Source organism: Thalassophryne amazonica, chromosome 4, assembly GCF_902500255.1.
Source record: "Thalassophryne amazonica chromosome 4, fThaAma1.1, whole genome shotgun sequence".
Taxonomy (NCBI): domain Eukaryota; kingdom Metazoa; phylum Chordata; class Actinopteri; order Batrachoidiformes; family Batrachoididae; genus Thalassophryne; species Thalassophryne amazonica.
In genome coordinates, this window is record NC_047106.1 from 98,519,994 (window position 1) to 98,544,560 (window position 24,567).

At 40.8% G+C, this 24,567-nt stretch overlaps 1 protein-coding gene across 3 annotated transcripts in view; it reads right to left on the reverse strand.

The window, feature by feature from the left end:
• cux1b (cut-like homeobox 1b) overlaps positions 1-24,567 on the reverse strand; it is a 237,115-nt gene that overhangs the window by 93,679 nt on the left and 118,869 nt on the right. For all 3 annotated transcript variants that reach the window (XM_034168318.1, XM_034168316.1, XM_034168317.1), the window contains exons 3-4: positions 11,747-11,794; positions 1,127-1,205 (exon numbers count right to left, since the gene is read on the reverse strand). In XM_034168318.1, the coding sequence (XP_034024209.1) occupies positions 1,127-1,205; positions 11,747-11,794 (127 nt within the window). The remainder of the gene's footprint in view (positions 1-1,126; positions 1,206-11,746; positions 11,795-24,567) is intronic.

The following is a 24,567-nucleotide window of genomic DNA, read 5'->3' on the forward strand; positions in this document are numbered from 1 at the left end:
TTAGGCCAGTTGATGTGTTCTTTGGCAAATTGTAACCTCTTCTGCACATGTCTTTTATTTAACAGAGGGACTTTGCGGGAGATTCTTGCAAATAAATTAGCTTCACACAGCCATCTTCTAACTGTCACAGCACTTACAGGTCCGTCAGTCCCCCTGCCTTCCCTGCACGTGTCATTTCAGAGTGTCAGCAGCGATTAACTGATTATCACCTCATTTGATTTGCTTCAAATTGCACTCCAGTCAACATCTTGTCAGCGACAGATCTCTAAAGCTTTTGTACAACAATCACTTCCACATAAATTCAGCATTATTTAATAATAACTTACAGAAAGTCCTAAAAATCTTCTGAGAATAAAGAAACCTGGCACGTCTGAGTCTGACACTCTACACCCAAACAGATCAAAGAGAAAAATGTCATTATTAACAATTAGATGACAAAGTAAAACCTCTTAAATCATGTGCAAACCATTACGCTACCACCAGGAGACAACGGCGTCTGAGAAGGGTTTCTTCACGTAAGAATCTTCTGCCCAGACGCCGCTGTCTCCTTTGTTTCAGCAGACTTCCGTGCCTGAGGTGAATGAAAAGTGGTGAATGATCTTCTGCTTGCAATGGATTTGGACACCACTACAGTTCTGGTGCTGTTAGATCTTCACTTGGACTTGGAGGAAGGCTGCCAATCAAACCTCACTCTTCAGAAATGACCAATCACAGCAGAGCCAGTACCAACCCTGGGTTCCCTCCCCCATAGTGCCAAAACCCTTCCCCAAGTTTCGAGTAAAAGAGCAGAAATCCACTGCGTGCGAGCAGAAAAAAAAACTCCAAAAGGGCAGGAAGTGCTGGTCACATATTCCTCCTCGTTCGCAGGACTTTTTTCCTCGCTAGAAGAACAGTTACCTCTGATTGCGCATGCGCAGAGATAATTTGCACGCTTGCAGTTAACATCTACGTGAGTGAAATAATATAATACACCTGAATGCATGTTTTATCGCGAGAGTGGTTTTGGCACCAATCTGACGTCATAAAGGTGGTCTCCTGATCCAGAGTGTAAACCCCTCTTTTTTTCTGGAGTAGGGAGGTGTCAATAACACATGCACATAGTGGCATTACTAAACATACATCTTACCTGGGGCATCGATTATTTTCTTGTACACATTCAAGAAGGCGGCCTCTGCTTCTTTACTTCTCTTACTCAATGCATCAATCTGTGAGCAGAAAGGAGACAAAATGAATAGATAACAGTCAATAACCCCACCTCAGATCTGAGTGTCACATCCATTCATGCCAAAGACAGCCACATCAATTCTCAGAGTTCGCCACACAGAGCTGTCTACATATCCGTCCTCACTATGCATCAGTATGTTGCATGTGATCGCGGTTGTCTTGACTGCGACTGAGTTGGTGTTTCCTTCCTGTGAAGCCAGTTCAGCTGTCCAGCCGATGAGGGATGTGATTCTTTTGCCGCGTGCCTGTGCGCATCCACATCTGTCCGTCCTCGAAGCAAGTGTGGCTAAGTCCCCACAGTGTGTTGGTGTGCGTGTGTGTGTGTGTGTGCCTGTTGGTTTCCCCTCCAGCATGCTGACATCATTAAACAGCTGGCTCAGTCTTTCCAGCCACAGCGGGGGCAGATTATTCAGTCAGCTCTTAGCGGCAATACAGTGCGGATCCATTACCAATGCAGCCATTAACACAAGAGGGCACGCCACGCATTCCATCACCGATGATATTGAAATGGACAGCATTAGAACAGATCCATAAGAGATTAATTCTAACATCATAATGGGAAACTTTTAGACTGTTGTCGATGTAAAAACATTAGGCAGCAAACAGCACGTGGTTGTCTCTGTGTAATACTTCAGCATGAGAAGCAGACAGAGTGGGCGAAACATCTGAAATCAAGTCTAAATGGAGAGAAACAGATGCCAAATAAAGACATTCAGATGGTGCTACTGTACTGGGCAGAGCTACAGCTGACGACTGGCTCACGCTCTCAGACTAAACAGCCGTGTGTTTCTCTTCCAGTTCCTCCAGCACATTCACCGAGAGAGAGAGACGAAAGACAAAAGCCTATATAAGTCAAAATATAAAGTCCTCACATTCCCAGCCAAGCCAGTAGTGTAGTTGATGGGTGGTTTAGGGGTTCCTGCCACTGTAAACAGAGACGGCTGCATGTAATACTGCCTGGGCTCCTATGGGAACCTAATAAATCTCTTCACATGGCTTTGATTCATCTCTAGTTTTTTTAGCCGCAAAACATCTGGCTCCGAGTAGGCTGGTGCCAGCAACCCTCCCTCTTTTCCCCTTTTATTTCTCCATGTCTCTCAAATTCTCAATGTTGTAACATCCATGTAAAGTCTTTTTTTCCTCTTCTTTTCTTTCTAACTTTTCCCATCTCTCTCTCTCCCTCACATTTCTCTGACAGATGCAGTACAACAGCATCTGTCAGGCATGCACTGGATTTTTTTTTTTTAATAAATCAAAACACACATACACAGCTACTGCATGCCAGTATTTCTTGTTCTCATACCACCTGATGTACCTTAACTTGCTCTCCAGCATCTCAAATGTGAGCAAGAAATCACTTTGAAGAACTGATCAGATGCAGAACTGAATGGCAAATTATTTATTTATTTGTTTATAAATCAAAAACACCATGTGAAAGAGTGCAATTTTCAAATTAAAAAAAGCCAATTTCATAAGAGTAGCAGATTTTCTTTAGAGAAAATTATTTTTTTGTTTTTATACAATTTGTCAATCCTATTAAAGATCATTTTCAAAACTAGCAGAGTGAGATAATTCGCTAGACAGTCAACCTTTCTGTGAAACGTTTATTACTGTGTTTAACCGTTTATCTAAAACTCTGAATTGCCATTACCAGCTGCTTGACCTGTCAGTCTGTTAAGGTAACATTAGTTTGCATCACTTGTGTGCGATGATAACGACAGCTCATGCAGTTAAACTGCAGTTGTCCAAGGCTACAACAAACAATTTTCCTCATGACAAATTTTTTGTTGAGCTTTTAATGATGTCTTTGAACTGTTCTTTTGTCGGGGTGGAATGATTGTGCAGCATACATCATTAATGACTTAAAAAAAAAAAAAAACACAAATTGGGTGCACAAGTTTGAATTTGTTTTGGATCTTCTCCAATCCACACAGGGTCAAAACTATACATATTGACTCAAATAAAGACATACACCCCGGGGCTCTAGCTACAGCAAACTTGCGTTACGGCCAGTTACGCTATAATTTTGGACCGTTACGCTTATTTTCAATACAGTGTAACGGCTCTGTAATCAACCGTTTCTGCAGCACGACTCCAGTTTGAAGCGTGAATCAATGTAGTAATGCTTCGATTCAATGGCTCGTGGCTCTTTGATTCGCTGCACTTCAGAAGCAGTAAGACCGCTTCTTAACCCCTCTCAAAGCCATTAAAATACACACAAAAGTCACTTTTGTGTGTATTAAAGTCACTAACTGGGACTCTTGTCTTGTTGCAGTCAAGAAATGAGAATCATCCTCCGTTCCGTTGGCACAGCTCCAAACGCTACGCGGCTCTCTGCTGATTCAGAGTCCGGTCGGTATTAATAACTTCAAAACGAGTCGCCGCTTTAAATAAAATGACACCTTTTTACAAACGCTGAAATACAGACAATAAACTACAATTGACTAAAACGTTTTTCCCTCCCAAAATGAGACGTTCTGCATTCTTTATGAACCTGACGTGCAGCTGCCAGAGCTCAGCTCATAGGTATGGAAAGACATTCATGCCAATAATAATGTCTGAAAGGAAATGCTTTTGACAAAAACTAACAGATTTTATTTCTGTTTATGTCCAGAGATCAAGGATCCACCATGTAGAGTTTATTATGTCCAGAGTTTAAGGATCCAGTAACCATTTTCATATTTATTTACTTTAAGACTCAATAAAATGTTGTTCAATTTCAATTTAATCAGCTTATAAAGCGCCAAATTACAACAAAAGCCGTCTCAAGGTGCCTCACAGAGAACAGTTCAACATAAAAAATTAAAATAAATAATAATTAAAAAAAAATTCAAATACCTAATTACAAACAGAAGTAAAATAATAAAACATAACAAAATAAAAACTACTCATAAGAAAAAAGAATAAAAATAGGTTTTAAGTCTTGACTTAAAAATGTTCACGGACTCCGACTGCCTCACTGAGGGCCATGTACTGGCTAATCCAGAATGAGATTGCCCACTCAACAAACTTCCCCAGCCTTCTGGACATGATGAAGGGACTTGGGCTGTCGTACTTGGCTTTTCCCCTTTGGGTACCCCTAGAATGGCCAATTTTTAGCTTAAATTTTCAACATCCCCCCCACCGGTCGCTACGATCACTCGACATTACCACTACGCTAAAATTTTATCCTAGCTAGAACCCTGCACCCCCACTAATATTTGGATAAAAGTCCCTGAGCAAGCTGCACCTCAACCACATGCTTTTGGTAGCCATCAACAGGCTCAAGTTACAGCTCTTACAATACGTAAAAAAGCACATTACAAATCTTGAATTATTTATTTTATTCTGCTTCACTTTAACACATTTCCAGCCAATTCTGAATATGCAAACAGAATAACTAGATGCTATGCCTGTTTCATAAAAAAAAAAAAAAAAAAAAAAAAACTTTACCCTGACAGCATTGTGGATTTACTTTTGTTTATGTTACCTTTTTCAAATACTAGAAGCACTCGGAGAACGCAAACCTCTGCCAAGGCCATAGGGTCACTGATGTCACATGGAATACCCTTTGGCAAAGAGACTTATTCCACGTCGTTTCACGCATCTACCATCATGATTCAGATTCAGTGGTTAACCCTCTGGGTTCCAAAAGCATTTTTTGGACAGTTCACTCGTCTGGCATAAATGTTTTATTATTGCTGTTAACAGCTCTCCCTGCATCCCACAATCAAGTTTTATGTCTCTTTTTTTCAGGACAACCTGTACTTTCAGAATATATATGCTATAGTTGTGTTTTATAAGTGTAATAAAGGTTTACAATCAGAAATAAGAAAGGAAAAAGTAAAGCAGAAATAATTTTCCACACGCATTTATTCAAAACACACAGCAAACTATAATAAACTAGTAAAACATCACTCCTAAAACAATCTTTGGTGTGTCACGTGAGGTGAATCTGCCCTACAATTGGATTTTGGAAAACCATGTGACGGTGAACCAATTCTGATTGGACACTCACATTGCTCACGTCATCACACAGCTTCTATGAAGAGTACAAAGATGGTGGACGGTGGCTTGAAAGGCCGCGGAGTTAACTTTTGAGCAAAAACAAAAGTAAGTTTCTATCTCATATCATTAAAAAGTTATTCATAATTTAGTAAAGCTTGGTCTCAGCCGTCGTATACGACGTGTCGGCCCCAGAGGCAAATGTATTTATAAAGAGAAACTGCATGAACTACACAAGTTTTTTTCTAATAAGTTTATTCAACGAGGAGAAACAAATGCTAAATTATTGTTGTGTCATAACTTAATTTTTGTTCAGCCTTTGTGACCCGTCTTCATGAAGTTAGATGCAAAAATGTTGAAATTGGCCCTATCCTGCAATGATAAAGAATCCTTAAAAAAAACTACTGGATCCAGATCGTGTTCTGGATCATTACCAAAATTTAATGACTTCTAAGTTAGGCCAAGATACACCCCTGGTTAAAATTTCATTGAAATCTGTTGAGGATTTTTTGAGTAATGAGGAACGAATTAAAAACTCTGGTGTGGAAGGAACGGAGGACCATTCTTCTTTTGGGGGGGTTTGACCCCATTGCTGGGTATGATGCAGTCTTCTAAGAGCTGTGATTGGTTGTCAAAAAAAAAAAAAAAAAAAAAAAAAAAAGAGGATAAACAAACGCGCTCTGCGCTTCTAGTTATGAATGGACAGTAAAATCAACTGATCATATCACCTGAACTGTAACTCTTAAACAATGTGAAAATAATTTAATGTTATGATGATGAAACTCAGCAAAATTAAATGAATTGTTACACAGCTTCAAAATGTTTGAACGTACCTCATTCACATGTCCGATTATTATATTGATTAGTTTATTGTTACGTTTACTCTCAATGCTGGTAACTGCGCACAAGGGACAAGTGTGAGAACCGCTGGTACATGTTGCAATCAAAAGCGAGTGCGGAGATTGCAGCACACAAGCGAAGTGAGGCTATGCATGCTGACATTGCTTACTTTGATATTAATAACTGTATGAATGCTATAGAATTTAATTTTTTTCCGTAGCCAGGTATTGCAATATTGTGAGGCTCTTCATCTCAGGTGTTATTGCATTACTACGCTGGGTGGGAAAAGCAAGCTCATTCCTGATGAGGTCAACCACAATCATTATCCCTGCAGAATCAAGCTGGTAGCGTGCTACTGAATCACTGCCATTCAACATACCGAGAATGTCTCTCCTTCCTCTCTGTCTTTCCATCATCTTGTCTGCTTAAGACACTCTTAGGCTTCTTAAAAGTCCTCCTCCCTCCTCTTAACAGTTTTGCACCTTCGGATTTCTCTTAAAGCACATGCCGCACCGAAATCATAACAACTAAGATTAAGGCCGGGTTCACACGGAAGGATAATTAGGCCGATATCGGACCAGATCTTCCCCTTCCGACAATCTTAAGGACGCTAAAGATAATCTTATCAGATATTCCTCCCGTATGTGGTGTGTTAAGAGCACTCTGATCTGCTCGGAAGGACATCAGGAGATCGGGGATATTCAACACGTTGGATTTTTTGGCCCGATATCGCAGCGTGTGTTGTGTCCTCCGACCAAAATGAGCACACAGCCTGCTGAATGTGATGTGCAGCCAATCAGAAAGCGAGGTGACGGACGCACGGAGTGGAGAATAAAATCAATCTGACTTACAAGAAAGTCCGGTGGTCACGCTGTCTCCACTCCTTTAAAGAACGCCTTTTCTTTTTCTTTTTGTATTGTTTTTTCCTCTGTTTTAAATAGTCCACAAAGTACCTCTGTTTGATTACTCTGAAGTCACGTTTAATCTTGAAAGATTTTGCGAGATTTCCTGTCTGAGCTGTGAATGGTCGTGTGTGAAATTTGTTCATGTGTGGTGGTGTTGTCCTTACCGTGTGGCTGAACACCACACACTGTACAACTAAACCTGTTAGATCCATGATTTTTTATCTTCACGTGTGTTGTCTCTCAGGTTTTGGAAACCTAAAGATAATTTTAAGATCCTGCCGTGTGAATCAGGCTTTAGGCTGTTAGTGACCATCCAATGATCCACCAGGATTACTTTGTGCACTTCCGTGACCGGTTTCAAAGTATACGGCAATCGCAACAAACAGCTATGGAGACGTCCGAAAACAGTAATTGTGAGTACTCGGGCATTTCCGACAAGTGATGTAGCTACTAGAAGCATCCGAGCGTGTGCTTCAATGGAATGTATCTGCTAGCCGACCGACCGGTCATTGGAGCCTCGAATGGCTCATATCAACCACGCTAAGCCACGTATGAGACACTCAGTGCTGTGTAGCGTGACATCAGTGCATGAACGCACATGTTTGGTCCTACCCTCTGCCCCTCCCACACTTGTTTCCTCATAGAGCAGGAAAGAGAGGAAAAAACATCCAGATGAAACAGACTTCTGTGATTCCAGAAGCGATTAAAGGTGTTTTCAGCATCCAAGGTTTGGCAGAAAATGATTATACTCCGCAACAAAATAATTATTTTATATACAGCGTCCGGAGCACAGAGCAGGTGGAATTGTGTGCGCAAGAGGGCAGCCGCTCCAAAAATAGCCTCTCAGGTCCTGCATAGCTGCCAGGCACTGGGATAATGGGCTTTCAGCAGCCTGTAAGCACCACGCACATGCCTCTAAAATCCTCATTAGTCATTGTAGTAACTCGTACACAGACTGCCCCACGCTGTTGCTAAATTTTTAACATCTTGAAATTAGCGCCATGCTCAGAGATGAGCCTTGTTAACCAAACACAATGCTTCCAAGAGCCTCTCAGAGCCACCATTCTTCCACATAGTTGAATAAATCCTCTCGTAGCAAAAAAAAAAAAAAAATGTGTGGCTCATTATTCATCCTTCATTATTTGGTGGGGCCGGGACTTTATAATCATGAGTACTTTTATGTTGTCTTGCTAACTGGTACATTAAAAACCATGCAACATGTCCTTTAAGGCCTAAGACACTTTGTAAATCACTTTTATCTTACAAAGAGAAAATTCTAAGAAATGTCTAAGATTTTTCTTAGAATGACTTCACAGAGAGCTACGTTTAGCCTGAGGATGATTTGTGAATAAATTTTGTCTGACCAAGGTAAAATTCTAAGTAAGGTCTAAAATTTCAAGGAATTCTAAGATTTGTCATCACTAAGATCTACTTTTAGCCTTACAGTGATTCATGGATATGGACCCTGGTCTTTTGAATAGAAAGTTCTACTTCAAAGCAAAGCCAGATGGTTCTCTCAGTAAGAGCGAACGAAGTTCTTTGCGTTTACTGCTGATGTGAATTAAGTTACCACTAGAGTTGGTCAAGTCTCAAAAACTACTTCTTGGCCCAGCACACAGCTGATGCAGAAAGCCAAAGGCAGACCTCGCTGAATAGTTTGCAACGGAGAGGGATATTACTCTGCAAGCAACACATTTTCAACAGTAATAGCTAAATGGGTGCTTACAGCTTTTAGGGTGAACAGATAAAAAAAAATGCAATTAAAAAACACACACTAACATTTAATCTATTTATTTTTAATTCAGGACAAGATACTGTAAATTAGGGGAAATGCTACAAATATATCTTTTTCCCTTCACCAACTTAAAGATGTAGCAGACTGATTTTTTTTTGTCTTGCTTTTTCTTCTCACTTTAGCATTTTGAGACGGTCTCTTTCCAAATAATGGATATTGTATTTCCAACTCCACCACACTATGAAAGGCCAAAAATATTCTAGACTTCTGTTTAAGTTGAGCGCAACGGTTAATTTTTATACTGAGCTACTCAGGGGTGGTTCAAGGTGGCCTTGCTTCACTTTAATGTTGGCTGTTTTTACAAGTTATCCAAAAAGGGGAAACATGATGTAGGATTTCTCAGAAACCACATACTCCACCAGGTGACTTCACTGATTACTTTTAACAGAAGATAGGAGTCAATCAGAAAAAAACACCTCCTGATGTAATTGCTGGAATAAAAACATGCTCACTCTACACCCTTTTTGAAACAAATTTGATACCACTGATGCACAGTTTTTGTCATTTTTTTTCTTCCTACCTGGATATATATACACATCAGGACATGGGTAATGTTTCTGAATTTTCTTTGTGCAAACATAAACTACTGATGTAGATGCCAATAAAAATATAGTAAATTGCTTGAACTTGGCATATAGATGAGTCCACCTATTTAGTTTAGTATCAGTCCGGTACTATCAATATAGGTAAAAAAAAAAAAATGTTTCTTTTAAACATTGGTAAGAAAACTGCCACTAAGTTATTCCTTCAAATATCTAATCAAAGAGTAGGTACAACATTTTGAGACAAAGAGACAAAGCACACACACACGCACACAGCAGTGCAAAAGTGATCTGCCGATGGCAGTGAAGGAAACCAGCTGCGTGACTGTACAATGACTGGGCCAAGGTCAGTGGTACAGAAGCTTTATATATCCCAACATGGGAGGCAGGAAATAGACATTTAATGTAGGACACACCCTACAGTTAGAGGCAGGTTAACTGCAGGACCAGAGCCAGTAGAAGACCACCCAGGATTTGCAAATACAACCCTCCTGTTCCCAACTGCAGCTCTTTCCACCAATCCCAATGCTATATGCACCTCCCCAATTGTCACCCACCTACACACATACAAAACATGCACACCCAGTCCAAGCACAACAAATGAAGTGATACAAATTATTCCTCACCAGTATCCATAGCTTACAGATGCAAAGTGCTTGCAACTGCAAAAGTTATCCCTGCCACACATAGAACAACACATACGTACGTCAGTACCTTGTGCCACCATCACTCAGCAGCACCTCCCTCCCGTATCTAACCCAGAGTGTGTGAAGGGCATCAGGCTGACCTGTGTGTGTGCATGTGTTTGTGTGCATGTGTGTGTGTGGCCCCAGTAGAGTCTGGTAAGGGGAGGCTATGGGAAGCAGAGACTGAAGCCTTGGATAATGGAAAAGCTTATCTGATCGATGGACCAACAAGGAACACTGCACACGCAACAATCCCACACAAACACACACACACAAACACACATTTAACCTATTTACCAAACTAAAGCCTTGTGGAAACTGCTGTTAACGGGTAATAATTATGGCTCCAGGGTCTCCACTATTCAGTGACAAAGACTATACAGAGGTTGGAGACATCCGAGTTAGTGTGCTAAAACCTAGTGTTGAGTACCCAATCACTAAAGTAAAGATTCCAGAATCTGTGTATAACATCAACATGTCGACCCTCTGATTTCTGGTGCCGTCTTGTCCTTGATCAAAGAAATAAGGGGTAAGCAAACAAAGCTGGGCTAAAATTACACATTCCCAAAGTTCCTCATGTTGTGGCATGTAAGTGCAGAGAATAGTGGACTGACTGACGGGCTGCTCCAAGACTGGCGCGGGTGTACAGTATTATCTCAATAATCATAAGATAGTGTGTTTCTCAGTTCCGCGACCACCCACTACGTGCCTCGGCGTGTTTTGCTGTGCACGCCGTTGAGGTGTGTCAACATGAGGATGATGGAAACAGCTGACAAAGCCCCAATTATATTGCTGCCATTTCTATTCTCTAAATAGACTGTGGATCATCAGCACAACATGGTGGAACCACTATAAATTACAGCATTTTTACATAACCACAGGCTGTGGTTCCTGCTCTAACACAAGAATATGTAAAGTAACCCAGTGTTAAACTGTAATATTCTATGGCCAGTAGCAAAGCAGCCCTGTCACTGTCTATTGAAATGATTCTCCGTATTAGTGTGTGTTTAGGAGGAGACGGCTCATGCGTGCTGTGGAAGTGATACTGTTAGGCTGTACGTCCACCCACTCAAACCCCAAATAACACTTCAGTGTAAGCCAGACACTTCCACTCCTGTGCCCTGACTTTCGCATATGGGAGTGAACTGGAAATGCATCAGCTGCCAGAAAGGAGGAGTCATGATGGAAATAGGTCAAAATGATGGAGGAGAAGATACAGGGAAGAGTGGGAGTATGATGTAGTGCACTCACAAAAGTTAACGCCTAAACATATACGTACAAAGAGATTCAGACCACTGCAATCAACTGAAAACACATAAATGAGCCATAATGAACAAAAATGAATTGATTAAAAAAAACGAAGCAAGAACCCCACCGAATCATACAGATAAAGAGTGAGGAAATACAGTAACATTCTGTGAGTTGTGACTGGGCAGAGCCTGGGTTTCTGTGGTGCCTGTTTTTGCAGGATGCAATTTAAACACACCCTCAGGCTACAGGACTTCATGAATAGGACAGAAAATCAAGAGCAGAGCAAAGTAAAGTGCGAGAGGAAAGAGGGGAAATGAGATAGAAAGGAAAGGAACAGGAGAAGGAGGAGAGGGACGAGATGATTTGAGAGGAAAGATAAAAGCAGAGAGGAGAGATTACAGAGTGAGAAGTAATTCATGAATGTCTAACAGCATTTTTTAAAAAAGGGTAATTTGAATGTAGCCAGTGAGCTTATACTATATTATACTATATTTTATGAATATTTCACATAAGACTCACCTCTCCTTGGAAGCTCTTGAGCAAAGGGGCAACCTGTTTCCGTAAATCCTACAAAACAAAAAGGGAGGAAGTTATTAGCAAGTCTCAGAATTTTTTTTTTAAAGGAAAAATTAAAAAAACAAACAAACAAAACAAAACAAAAGCAAACCAGTACAGCCACTAGAATATGGAGGGTAGCTTCAAAATGATTATAAACAAACCATGATATGATCAAATAACTCACACATTATAGCTGAGAGGTTACTGATCTGGGTACTGCCAATGAATGAGTGGTGTGTGAATGAATGATGAACACGAGGGTAGGAATAGACCAGCTTTGTACCCTGAGGTGCTCTGATGGACCGAGTTTTTCCTAAGAACAGGTGCAACACCACCTGGGCCACCCACAGGCTCTGACAGTGTGTAAGACACACAGTGGGTAAGCCACAAAGACGTCCACACTTTATGTAAAATTTTTCAGTGCAGCACGTTTTTACAATAAAGCAAATACTCTTCATCCCACAATTCCTGTTGCATGACTTGCCAGTACGAGTCAGCGGTTTCAGATGAGATAGCCAGTCGAGTATGTATCAGGGAAGCATGCAAATCACCATGCTGTTAGCTGAGCCTACGTCCTGACAAACTGAAGTGGAGCGTACAGTAAAAGCATTGCAGAATAGGACATTCTGTGCAGGAACGTTAGACATGCAAGCATACGTGCGCACACGCACACACAGAGAGAGAGAGAGAGAGAAAGCTGTGAAAAACTGACTAATGAAGATGTGAAGTCAGGCAATGACAGATGTGTGCTCCAGAGACTGTGCCTTTTAGAAACCTCCTAAAAGCCTCACCAGCACTGTGGGGAGTGTGTACCCCAGGCTGACCTGGGACCAGTGTCTGGGGCTGGTCTAATCCCAGGTTACCCAGACAGGCCCCTTGTGTAGGGCTGAGGACAGGTCATGACCTTAGTGAACTTGCTCCATTGTTACCTCATCGGGGGTCGTGTTAGATGTTTGTCTGGACCAATTCAATATTCTCCTACTGGGGAAAATGAAATCCACACCAACCCTGAGCCCCACTCCCCAGAGGTGGGACGAAGTCACTGCCAAGTCATTCTCAAGTCATCAGTCTGCAAGTCCCAAGTCAAGTCTCAAGTCAGCTTGCAAACAATTGGTGATTATTACTTGAGACTTGCCTTGGGACTTGCTGATTCATGACTTGATGGAGACTTTGTCCCACCTCTGCTACTACCCCAATCCCTGTGCTGGCTCTCCCATTCTCAGTTGCACACACAAAACCAACCACAATTAAAAACAGCACACACTCAGTGGAAACTGCTCTTTGCGCAAGGAAAAAGATGCTCCGAGTGAGAAGGAATATGTGACCAGCCCTCTCGAAGTTTATTTCTGCTGGCACATGGTGGATTTCTGCACTCTCGCTTGAAATCTGGGCGAGGGTTTTGGAACTATGGGGGAGGGAACCAGGGGGGTCGATACTAGCTGTGTTGTGATTGGTCGTTTCTGAAGAGCGAGGTTTGACTGGCAGCCTTCCTCCAAGTCCAAGTGAAGATCTAACAGCACCATAACCGTAGTGGTGTCCGAATCCATTGCAAGCAGATCATTTACCACTTTAGTGAGAGCCGTCTCTGTGGAATGATATTTTCTAAAAGCAGACTGCAGTGGCTCAAAGAGATTATTCTCAGTAATATAGTCCACAAGCTGCCGTGAAACCACCTTTCCCAGAATTTTAGAGCAAAATGATAGATTTGATATCGGCCTATAGTTTTTCAATATACTAGGGTCAAGATTAGATTTCTTAAGTAATGGTTTAATCACTGCAGATTTATGAACCGATTCAGAGATTAATGAGAGATAAATAATTTCCAGCACAGTCAGCCCAAGATTGGGTCACAGGTCCTTAAACAGTTTTGTTGGTATAGGATCAAATAAGCAGGTTGTGCTTTTTGTAGACATTACGAGTTTGTTCGGCACACCTAGTGTGATACTATCAAATTCTGTAAATCTAGGTAAAACCTCAGTGATGGCACCCACCTCAATAGCAGGGTGTAGTGGCTGGCTTAAGGCATGCTGGGATATGTTTAACCTAATGTCATCAGTAACAGAGAAATGTACAATTAATTAAAATATGAAAAATATAATTGGTGTATAACTGTGTGCCAAAGTTCACCAAAACCTAACTTGAGTAAAAGACCAGCCTGCAGACCATGTAACCAAACTCTGCGAACAATGGTTCAAAAGTGGTTTTTGGGTTCCCTGATGGATTTTGAACTTTTTTGAATTGGCTGCCCTCTTCAAACTTTTAGGAGGGAGCAACAGATGTCAGAATTTAAAATTGTCCCATTTCTGTCAATATGCATATCAAATTACTTGTCTACTCATAACGATTCCAAAAATATATAGTTTTTTTTTTAATGCATCCGACCTCAAATGAGGGCGCTATGGCCCAAAATATCAAAAGATCAATGAACTATTGATAATATAAAAACTCGTAAAAACCTTTAACCATGATCAGTTCTGATGATATGGGTGTCTAATCATATGTTTTTTAGCATGAAAAATGAATCTAAATATTGTAAATCAAAAATGGAAGTCTTGGGCTTAAAATTTCAAAATGACTCCACTAATCAGCCAGGGTAGGTCCAAGCAAAAGTGAAATTTAAGTCAATACAAGGTGTTATAAAAGGGAGAAATTACTATCTGTGAATGAAAGAAAATTGTGCAAAATGGAAACCTGTAACAATTTAAAAAAATTTTTTTCTTTTTTTTTTTCATTGTTATAAAAGAACCATGTATAGATCATTCATCGTGCTGAACTTCATGAATCTAGACGCACCACCATCACCTCTGCATCATGGATGGAAATTACAAGAGGGTAAATGTTTGGCATTGCATTATTCCAAACTTGCACTCCCTGAACATCTGCTTAGTGTTGGACAAATTGCCATTGCAAAATCTGACACAGATGCAGAAACTCGTGGTTGTAACAGTGATTGTGACTTTGCATCTGATGGATATGACACTGAGTAGTACAATGTGATACACCAAAGAGCGTTTGACATTTAATTCTTACATTTTTGTACAAATAATGGTAGCCATTTTGACATTACAAGGTCAAGCTTATTTATCATTTGTTTTTCAAAAGTACTTAAATGAAAAACATATGAATAGACACCAATATCATCAAACTTGGTCAAAGTTAACAGTTTTTACCAAATTTTCATATAATCAAAAGTTTGTTGACCTTTTCATATTTCAGGTCATAGCGCCCTCGGATGCATACCAAACTATATATTTTTGGAATTGCTAGAAGTAAATAAGTAATTTGATATGCATATTGACACAATTGGGACAATTTTAAATTCTGACCCTTGTTTGACCTTTGTTGCACCCTTGCGAAAATGCCTGGAAGTTTGAAGGGGACAGCCCAACTAAAAAAAAATGTTCAAAATTCATCAGGGAACTCCAAGCCACTTTCAAAACTTTGTTCCCAGAATTTGGTCACGGAGTCTACAGGCTGGTCTTCTACTATGATAGGTGCATGGATTACTTGAGTGTAGGGCTGCACTATTGATTATTTTAGTAATAAAGAATTCTATCGGTTATTCTGGCGATTAATCGAGTAATCAGATAAAAAGTACTTTTGCGTTTTAAAACATAAACAGTCCAGGGCTCTCTTTAAGCAATGGCGCAAGGTCGCTGCGTCATCACAGAGATTGCCAAATTTAGTGTATCCCTTTCTGTTTTCTTGGGTAATTAGTTATTTTTTCACATCTTTACAGGTTTTGGATTTTTCCCCGTGTCAGGAGCTCAGCCAAAGTCGGGTCAAAGTCTTGACATTTTGCTGAAATGGCAATGGGATGCGGCTGTGGGTTTTTTGTGTTCCCCAACTTGTAAAATTTAACCATTTTTAAGTTTTTTTAAGGTTGGTGGACTGTGTCCCTGCGTGAATTTTTTAAAATCCCTCTTTTTCTGTGATTCAGCAAATGCATTTCAGCTGGAGGTTGAACATGTAAGCCTTGCAGTCAGTTTTTATTATTATTATTATTATTTTATTTAAGTCCGTGTTTGTGAAATGTTGGTTATGTGTTGCCCAAAAAAGCAAAAGTTAAAAAGCGAAACACTCTGAGTCTGAGAAAAACACACAAGAAAGCGTGGACTTCTGCTGAGAAGATCTTCTTTCAGACACTGTTTGTCAGTGTGTCCGGGGACGGAGCTGTGACTCGCCCAGTGTGAGGGGAGTGCTGAGCCGCTCACTCCGGGCAGAGAGAGGCAGCTGCCGGCCGCCGGGCAACTAGCCACTCCCCATGTAGAGCGGAGAGCCGGCAACGGATGAAACAGTGTTTTTTAACAAACAGACAAACACACTGCTTCACTTTAAATTCATAGTAAGCTTTTTCAGATGATTAGCGTGGACCATTTTTCTCCTAAAAGGATTTATTTCACTATGTGTGTCACGTTGTAAAGCGCTAGCTTTTGTGCTAATTTGATTAGTGCTTACACAGCCTGTGCGCTGCATGCAGGCTGTCTTCTTCTGTTTGCTAGTCTTCTTCTGTTTGCTTTTCTGGATACGTTACAGCACCACACAGAGGCCTGGCATATGTACTACAACGTTAAACGAAGCTTCGAGGCACAGAATTTTCCTCGAATATTTTTTGTAATCGAATTATTTGAGTTGCTCGATTAATCGTTTCAGCCCTACTTGAGGGAATGTTTTACCTCTTTCAGCAAATCAATCAACTGTGCAAATCTACACAGAAATCAGGTGTTTTCTGAATGATCTGCTCTTTGGAACACTGAGCAGAGTCTTTGATATTTGCAATCCGGTTATCACTGTGGAACCGCTATAACAACCATAATGACTCTGTTCTCACCTGCACACTGTGGAATACACAAAGAATTCGATAAATAAACACAAACACATACCAAATAATGTGACTGTTATTCTCAACACCCAGGTCTGAGCCTCAGTCCACTCACCAGTGCTCTGCCCCCTACCCCCTTCACTTCCAAGGATTAATGGTCATATAACATAACAATGTGCACAGACACCATGGACATTGTGTGTGTGTGTGTGTGTGTGTGTGTGTGTGTGTGTGTGTGTGTGTGTGTGTGTGTGTGTGTGTGTGTGTGTGTGTGTGTGTGTGTGTGTGTGTGTGTGTGTGTGTGTGTGTGTGTGTGTGGTGAGGGGAGTGGAGGGGGCCCAGCAGCAGGAGATGGATGGCTGGTGTGTGAGCTGCCGGCAGACAGCAGACAGGCCAGCCCGAGGAATCCTCTGGGGAATATGGAACTCCCGTCCGCTGTCTGTCTGCCCTGCAGCTAAACACAAACGTGTATATGCGCATGTGCACACACAAGCACACACAAAGTTGTTTTACTACCACTGCCTCTGGCTAGCAATCTTTGGGACATTTTACAACCATTCCCACCCTTGCCTTTATAATAGTGCAGTAGGAGAAACCTGAGTAACTAAAAGAAAATTAAAAACTGTCTGAATAATTCAGGGAACACAGGAAACAGCCTGAGATGGATTCTCAAGAAAACCAAAAAATTTTTCAACAGTGTATCAGTCCTAATGAATAATAAAAACTTTGTTTTCACGCTGCATTTCTTTGCACTACTTTCAAAATGCTACAAAAGCCTCTGTGTGTGTGTGTTATTATGCAGAGCATGAGTGCAGTTCACGCCGAGTACAGCTCAGCAGACAAGACACAGTCAACGTGGGCTGGTCTCCTGGTTGTTGAATAATGGATCAGAGACGGACTCCCGCTCAGCCTAATGCAGTCTGATCTGATGTGACTGTGATCTCCGCTGACTGGTGCCGACCACGGAGAGCTGACAGCTCACTATATAGGCTGGTCAACCGCATGCACCCGAGCACAAGACGGAAAACAGGCTTTGACGAACATGCGCAAGACAAGAGAGGGAATTTAATCAAGTGCAGGCCTTCACACGTTCTGAACTAATCTATTTGGTAGGCAGTCTTAATGCTCAGACACTTCCAAACGCTGAGTTTTAGTGCTGATTCCTACTGAGCCTGTTACAGCCCTGTAATGAATCCTGTCGCTCGTCTGGCCTGGCTCGGATTCCTCCTCCACATACCAGGGAGATGCCAGGGGCCACACAGACGCCAGAGGAGCCTTCCTAAATCACAGCCTTGTTACACTGATGAATGTGTGTGTCCTGTTCTGTGATCTAGGCTATCAGCGTGGGTGCCTCTGCTTGCCTGCACTTTTCTCTTTGTGTGCTGCTACCTATGTGGTTCGACTTGAAAACCAGATAAAAGATGTGCATGTGCAGAAAAGCAAAATTTGTCTCTTTTGCATGCAGGTACATTTCTCTGGTGTACATTTCACTATGCTGGGTGGGCTACATCTTGAAGTCGATAGTCACAATCCTTACCCTGTGGTAATTATAATAAGCTGACTGCCAATTCCGCCGAGAGTTTTCTATCCAATGTCTGCACCATTCATACATAATTCATACAACCATCAATAATTCACCATGGTGACATTACCAATAATAACAATACAATACTTTGTTTTCACTGTGTGGTTTTAAAAATGTGTTGCCTTGGTAACACGGATGAAACAAATATTCCCAGGAGGAGCAATGGGAACTCAGGAGCAAGACAGAATTCCCTCCTGATCCTACTTAGTCGTGTTGTCACACTCTTTCTTTCTTTCTGTCCTGCTCTCTCTTTATCTCTCTCATACACACACACGCACACATATATACACCCACGGACCACACTTCTGCACGCATAAAAAACTAGGTCAGATAATACAAACTCCTGAGGGGTTTTTCTGTTTTGTCTCTTTAGGATTTCAGGGAAACTAATGGAGAGACTATTTCTGGGACCCAAGCCTGCATCTTTGCCCAGTCTACTCCTCCCCTGCTTTCTCAGTAAATAATTACGTCGACATTTATGAAGAAGGAGGGGACTCAAAATGCTGAGCCAAATGTGACAGACAAATAGCACTGTGGGCAGTGCGTGCACAAACCTTTCCAGTGTTACACTAACACTGCAGCAAGCACATATGGTCCTTCTCAAAATATTTCACAAATAAATTCTTAGTGTTAATCAACTGGATTTAACACCAGTAGAGTTGATTTAAAGCTATAAATTAAATGTTATATGACACCTAAATAGACATTTGTCATTTGATTGGTAGATTGTACATCATGTAATATTCATTATTTGTCCCACTGTATGAGTCCCATACGTTTCCCCTCAATTGAATTCCTCCATTAGCTTTTTTAACTCACTTCCATGATACAAGGAGCCCTGTGGTAGACTGGCATCCTGCCCAGAGTGAAACCCACCTCTCACCAACCCCCCCTCCTAACCCCTGCGCCACCCCGTGACCCTTGATTGGACAAAGGGGATACAACAAATGAATGCATGAATGATACAACGAGGCTAAATCCAGCAGCCACAGTGTTCTCAGGGTGACACAGGAGAAGTAAGCCTGACGCAAACTTGGCCCCGGGTGGGCTAACGCTACCTCTACCCCTAACCCTAACTGAGTTCTCTTGTTACCCCTCGGGGACATGTTTAGCGGCTGTTGAAGCGCTGCCAAATGAACAACTGGACAAGTTCTTATCATGATTTTTTTGCTGGACTGAAGAAAGCATACATGTGCTCCACGTGTGCATCATGGTGGAGTGGAAAAGAAGAGGATTTTACACACAAGAAATTAAATTAAATCTAGGCTCAAGTCTTCCATGTGCTTTTTGCCAAACTGTACCTGAAATTTCACATAATCTTTTTAAGAAAATCCTTCTCTGCTCCACTCTCCCATGAAGCTGTATAACTGGTAATGTAACGGACAAATATTTCACGCTGCAAAGTTACTCCAACAACAGCCACAAACGCCTGTTAATTAATTAATGCGCCCAATAGTGTGGAAAAAGAATCAACTGCCAGGTGTAGTGTCATATCATGTTGGATCCAATGTCCGACACCAACAACAAATACTATAATTGAATGCATTTCTTATCTCCAGACCTGGAGTGAAGTGAGAGGCAAGTTTTTCCTTTCTTTTCTGTTTTAGTGGAGCAGATATGCACAATATTTGAGGTGAATCGTGACTTTGACGATAAAAGCATGAAATCTGGTACACAGTTAGAGCATACCAAATAGATCATGTTTGGCTATAGGGGCATCACAGAGGCAGCCATTTTCCAACATAGCTGCCACAGATTGTCATTTTATCAGTTGCTCAGGCTCTAGACCATCAAGGCTAGTGTTAATTTTGTCGCCCATTTTTCAATTTAGTCTTAGTCTTGTGTCAAAGTTCATTCTTAGTCTTAGTCACATTTAGTCATTTACATATCATTTTTGTTAGTCATGTTTTAGCAGCCTAAAAGTCTCAACATTTTAGTCTAGTTTTAGTCAAACAACAACTGATGGTATTTTAGTTGAGTTTTAGTCTAATGGCCCAGTGACACGGCACTTAAAGAAGGGCAACGAAGCCCAAACGTTCGTATTTCGTTTTGCTGTCGATCTTGACTTTTTTTTAATCATTTGCTTAGTTTTTGTAACGTTAGCATTTAGTGTGACTTTGTTCAACCAGCTGAATGTTTTCACACAGTGCAGAAGTAGTATTTGAGCACTGCTGCTGCCGCTGCGTTCATGTACCAGCGGAAATTACAGGGCAACTCAGCCTGTTTGTTTGAATTTTTTTTTATCTGGGTGGGGGGTCAGTTTCACTGGGCTCAGGCACTTTATATAGGCCAGACATAATCTTTTGTGTGGATACAATTAATTATTTTGCTACAAGCAACTGCTGAATTTGAAACAACAAAAAAGTTGTGTAATTTTCGATGGTACTTGAAGGCAACGGCAGCAGCAGCTCCTGTGTGCACTTATTATTTTTTATTAAATATAACAATATGAGTGCAGGAATGACAATCCAGCCCTTATGTACATGTGGCAACAGTTAGATGATTCAAAGGATTATATAAAGAGCTGTTCTGGAAGGCAGAATTCACATTGTGGATCAGTTGCAGCTGGTGGAAATAACAGCACATGGGGAGTCAATGCGCACGGACTGATAAATTTACTTCTCTGACATATTAAATCAAATTAATGTTTATTCCCCCTTTTGACAGTTTTCTGTTATAAATTAATATATATGGCATAGTAACATAATACAGTGATACAGCAGTGACCACGGCACACCAGAGTTTTTTGTTTTTTTTTAATTACAGCAAATTGTCAGACATTTACAGCTGTTGTCAGACAGTGAGGATTCTGATGATGAAGGAGATGATTCCTCTTTTGTTCTGGACGAGGAACCAGAGCAGGTGGTCCCACCGACGCGTGCACAGATCTCCACAGCTTCTGTTTGCTGTTTCTTCAGGACTCAGGCGCTATGAGCTCTGTCCCAGCGACAAGTCCTGGAAATCAGATGCAGACACACACTGCTCCAGCAGTGGCTCCAGGCGCGTTTCGTTTAAAGCGTCAAGATCAACGTTAGCTTCGGTTTTGTTTAGTTCCTCTTTCATCCCTTTTGTGCTCTTGCTTCACAGGCTATTCAGTGATAAAGCTCTTTCGTCCACCTTTTCTCAACAAATTGTGACTTTTTTACTTTTTTCCCTTCATTCAGGAATCGTCGTATGCCGTGTGACTGGGCCATAGTCATAGTCATAGTCTTCTTCTATTTCTTTCAGAGATAATTTTTGTTTATTCATTCCAGTTGACTTATGTTACACAGCTGAAATATTGATTAAATGTCTGGAATAACAAAGATCTTTAATGAACTGAATTGAATGAATGAATCTTAAATGCAACTTTGCTAAAAGTGTCTTGTTTGTTGATTCAATACACATTTACAAACTTGTTCTAATGTTTTATATTTATTAGAAACACCAACAAAATAAAATAAAATAAAAACTGGTGTTAAATAATATGACTCTTACAGCTACTCTTATAGCTGAGCAGATTCAAAGGGATATAATTGTAAAATGTTACTTTGGCCCCAGTCTCCCGTACAATACTCGCGCTTGGAGCACTGCTGCGCGGCTGTGGTCAGACTGGAGCGCTGAGACTGACACCGGGATAAGTTCCCCCGATGGAACAGAGGACGTCTCATTTTGGGGAAAAACAGCTTTGGTCTGTTGTAGTATGCTGTCTGTTTTACAACGTTTGGAAAGAGGTATTGTTTGATTTAAAACGGCGATTCACTTTGAAGTTATTGATTGAAGAATGATCTGTCTTTCCACCTTTACTCAGAGAGCCGCAGAGCAAATCCCACAAAACATACAGGCACGGAGTGGATGATATTATCATTATTATTATTAATTTAATGAGGGACAGTAATTTTAGTTTATGAACAAGAGAAGTGGGAGATATTAATGTTCCAGTCCACGGCAGAGATCCGCGTTGTTGGCTGCCCCCCAAAAAAGGCACGTTAATGATGAATGAATAAAAACTGTCCGTGTGAAGTGGTGGACGATTCTCGCAAAATCGCACAGCGAGAGGATACGTAGCCTACAGTACAGAAGAAGAACTGCTGGCAAAAACACATGACAGCTGGACTGGATGTTGCGTTTCTTCTTGTGTCGGAGATAAAAACGAGGAGGGAGTTTTTTTTTTTTATTATTATTATTCATCTCATTTTTAATCGGCAACAATAACGCACATTTACAGTTTTAATCAGTGTTTTTAGAACATTGGTGCTGTCTCGTCATAGTCTCGTCTTAGTCATGGGAAAAAGGGTTGCTGACAAACATATTTCATCTCGTTTCATCTGATGAAATTAACACTAATGGCCCAGTCACCCGGCACGTAACGAAGGGCAACGAAGCCCTGACAAAACAAGAAATCTGGACTTTCGTTGCCTTTTGTTGACATCGTTTAACCTCCGCGCAGTTTCGTTCCTGCAGCTGGCGCTTCGTCAGGATTTTTAAACTGTTGAAAAATTTGAATGAAGGGCAACGGAAACCTCAATTCATCTGTGTTTCGTTTTGCTGTCGTTATTGACGTTTTTTTAATCATTTGTTTAGTTTTTGTAACGTTATTGTTTAATTTGACTTCGTTTGACTGGCTGAATGTTTTCACAGTACAGAAGCCGGTTTGTGAGCACTGAGGCTGCTGCTGCGCTCATGCACCGTTGGAAATTACAGGGCAAACTCAGCCTGCTTGCTTGGATTTTTTTTTTTATCTGTGTGGGGGGGCAGCTTCAATGGGCTCAGGCACCTTACATAGGCCAGAATTATATTTTGTGTGGATATAATTAATTATTTTGCCACAGGCAACTGCTGAACTGCTCTCGATTTCGGTGGTAAATCCTACATATTCAATGATGAGGAATGCAGTAGCACTATTTACAACATGCTAGCACCTACGTAACAACATAAAGCTAGCATTCAGGCAAATAAGTGTAAAATGATTAAAATATGTAATATTAGTGATTTTATACGTTTTCAAACTCTGACTAATGAGAGTACAACACAGTACCCTACTTCTCAATGTTTCATTAATTGCTGTTTACAAGAATTATCCAGTAGAGGGAGCTCTAAAAACAGTCTGACCTGCTGCATGTGAGCGAAAATCCATGATACAAAATACGGTAAATACAGTGTTTATTACATGGAAAACCATACAAAAGCATTGGGACTTTTGCTTTTGTCCAGTGAGTGCGAGTATCTGGTTTATACAATGACTGTTTAGGCGAGTTTTATTGTACATGTGAGTTATGAGATTTTATTTTTAATAAATAGCCAAGTGGCCTCTGTGTGCCTGCGTGTGTATGGCTTCTATCAGAGATCCTTGGGAGAACTGATGTTTGCTGTTTGGTATGCTTATGTACTTTGGGTTAAGGATGAACACCCACAAAAGGGGAAAGTTGATAGGACTAATATTTTTGGAGGAATTAGGGATAATAGCTAACAACACTGAACAATGGACGTTGACAATTAAATACTGGACTCGCATGCCATTCCAGAAGGGAGCGGTAAATCGTCTATATATTAAAAGCGAAGTGGCGTCTGTGTCCATGGATGTGTGCGTGCCTATGTGTGTGTACCTACCTTCAATCACGGAGAAATGGTGGGGAGCTGACATTTGCCGTTTGGTATGCTTATGTAATTTGGGTCAGCGGTGAACGCCGCAAAACGGAACGTTGATAGGGCCAATATTTTTGGAGAAACTACAGATATTCGCTAACAACACTGAACAATGGATGTTGACAATTATATTCTGGACTCACACGCCATTCCAGCAGGGGGTGGTAAATCATCTATATATTAAAAGCCAAGTGGCCTCTGTGTATGTGTATGCATGCATGTGTGTATAACTCTGATCATGGTCAAACTGGGGAGAGCTGACTTTTGCAGTTTGGTGTGGTTACAGATTTTGGGTCAAGGATGAACACTGCCAAAACAGAACTTTGATAGGACTAATATTTTTGGAGAAACCATGGATATTAGCTAACAACCATGACAATGGACCGGATAATTATATTCTGGACTCCACACCATTTCAGCAGGGGGCAGTAAAATCATCTATATATTACAAGTAAAGTAGCAACTGTGTATGTGTATGCGTGCGTGCGTTCGTGATTTTATTTAGTAAGTTCAATGTAAGTACATAATACAATTGTGAATACAATAGAAATACATTGATGACAAGAAAGCGAAAACACTTATTTCCATTGTGGTCCATTTAAAAATCAAAAGACAAAATAGAACAACTAAAATAAAATAATAATAATAATCATGTGTATGTGATACACACAATTTATAAACTGAATGTTAATTTACTATCAACTTTTCTTTTGGGCCATAGTTACTGGATGTATTGGTTTACAGTTTTCT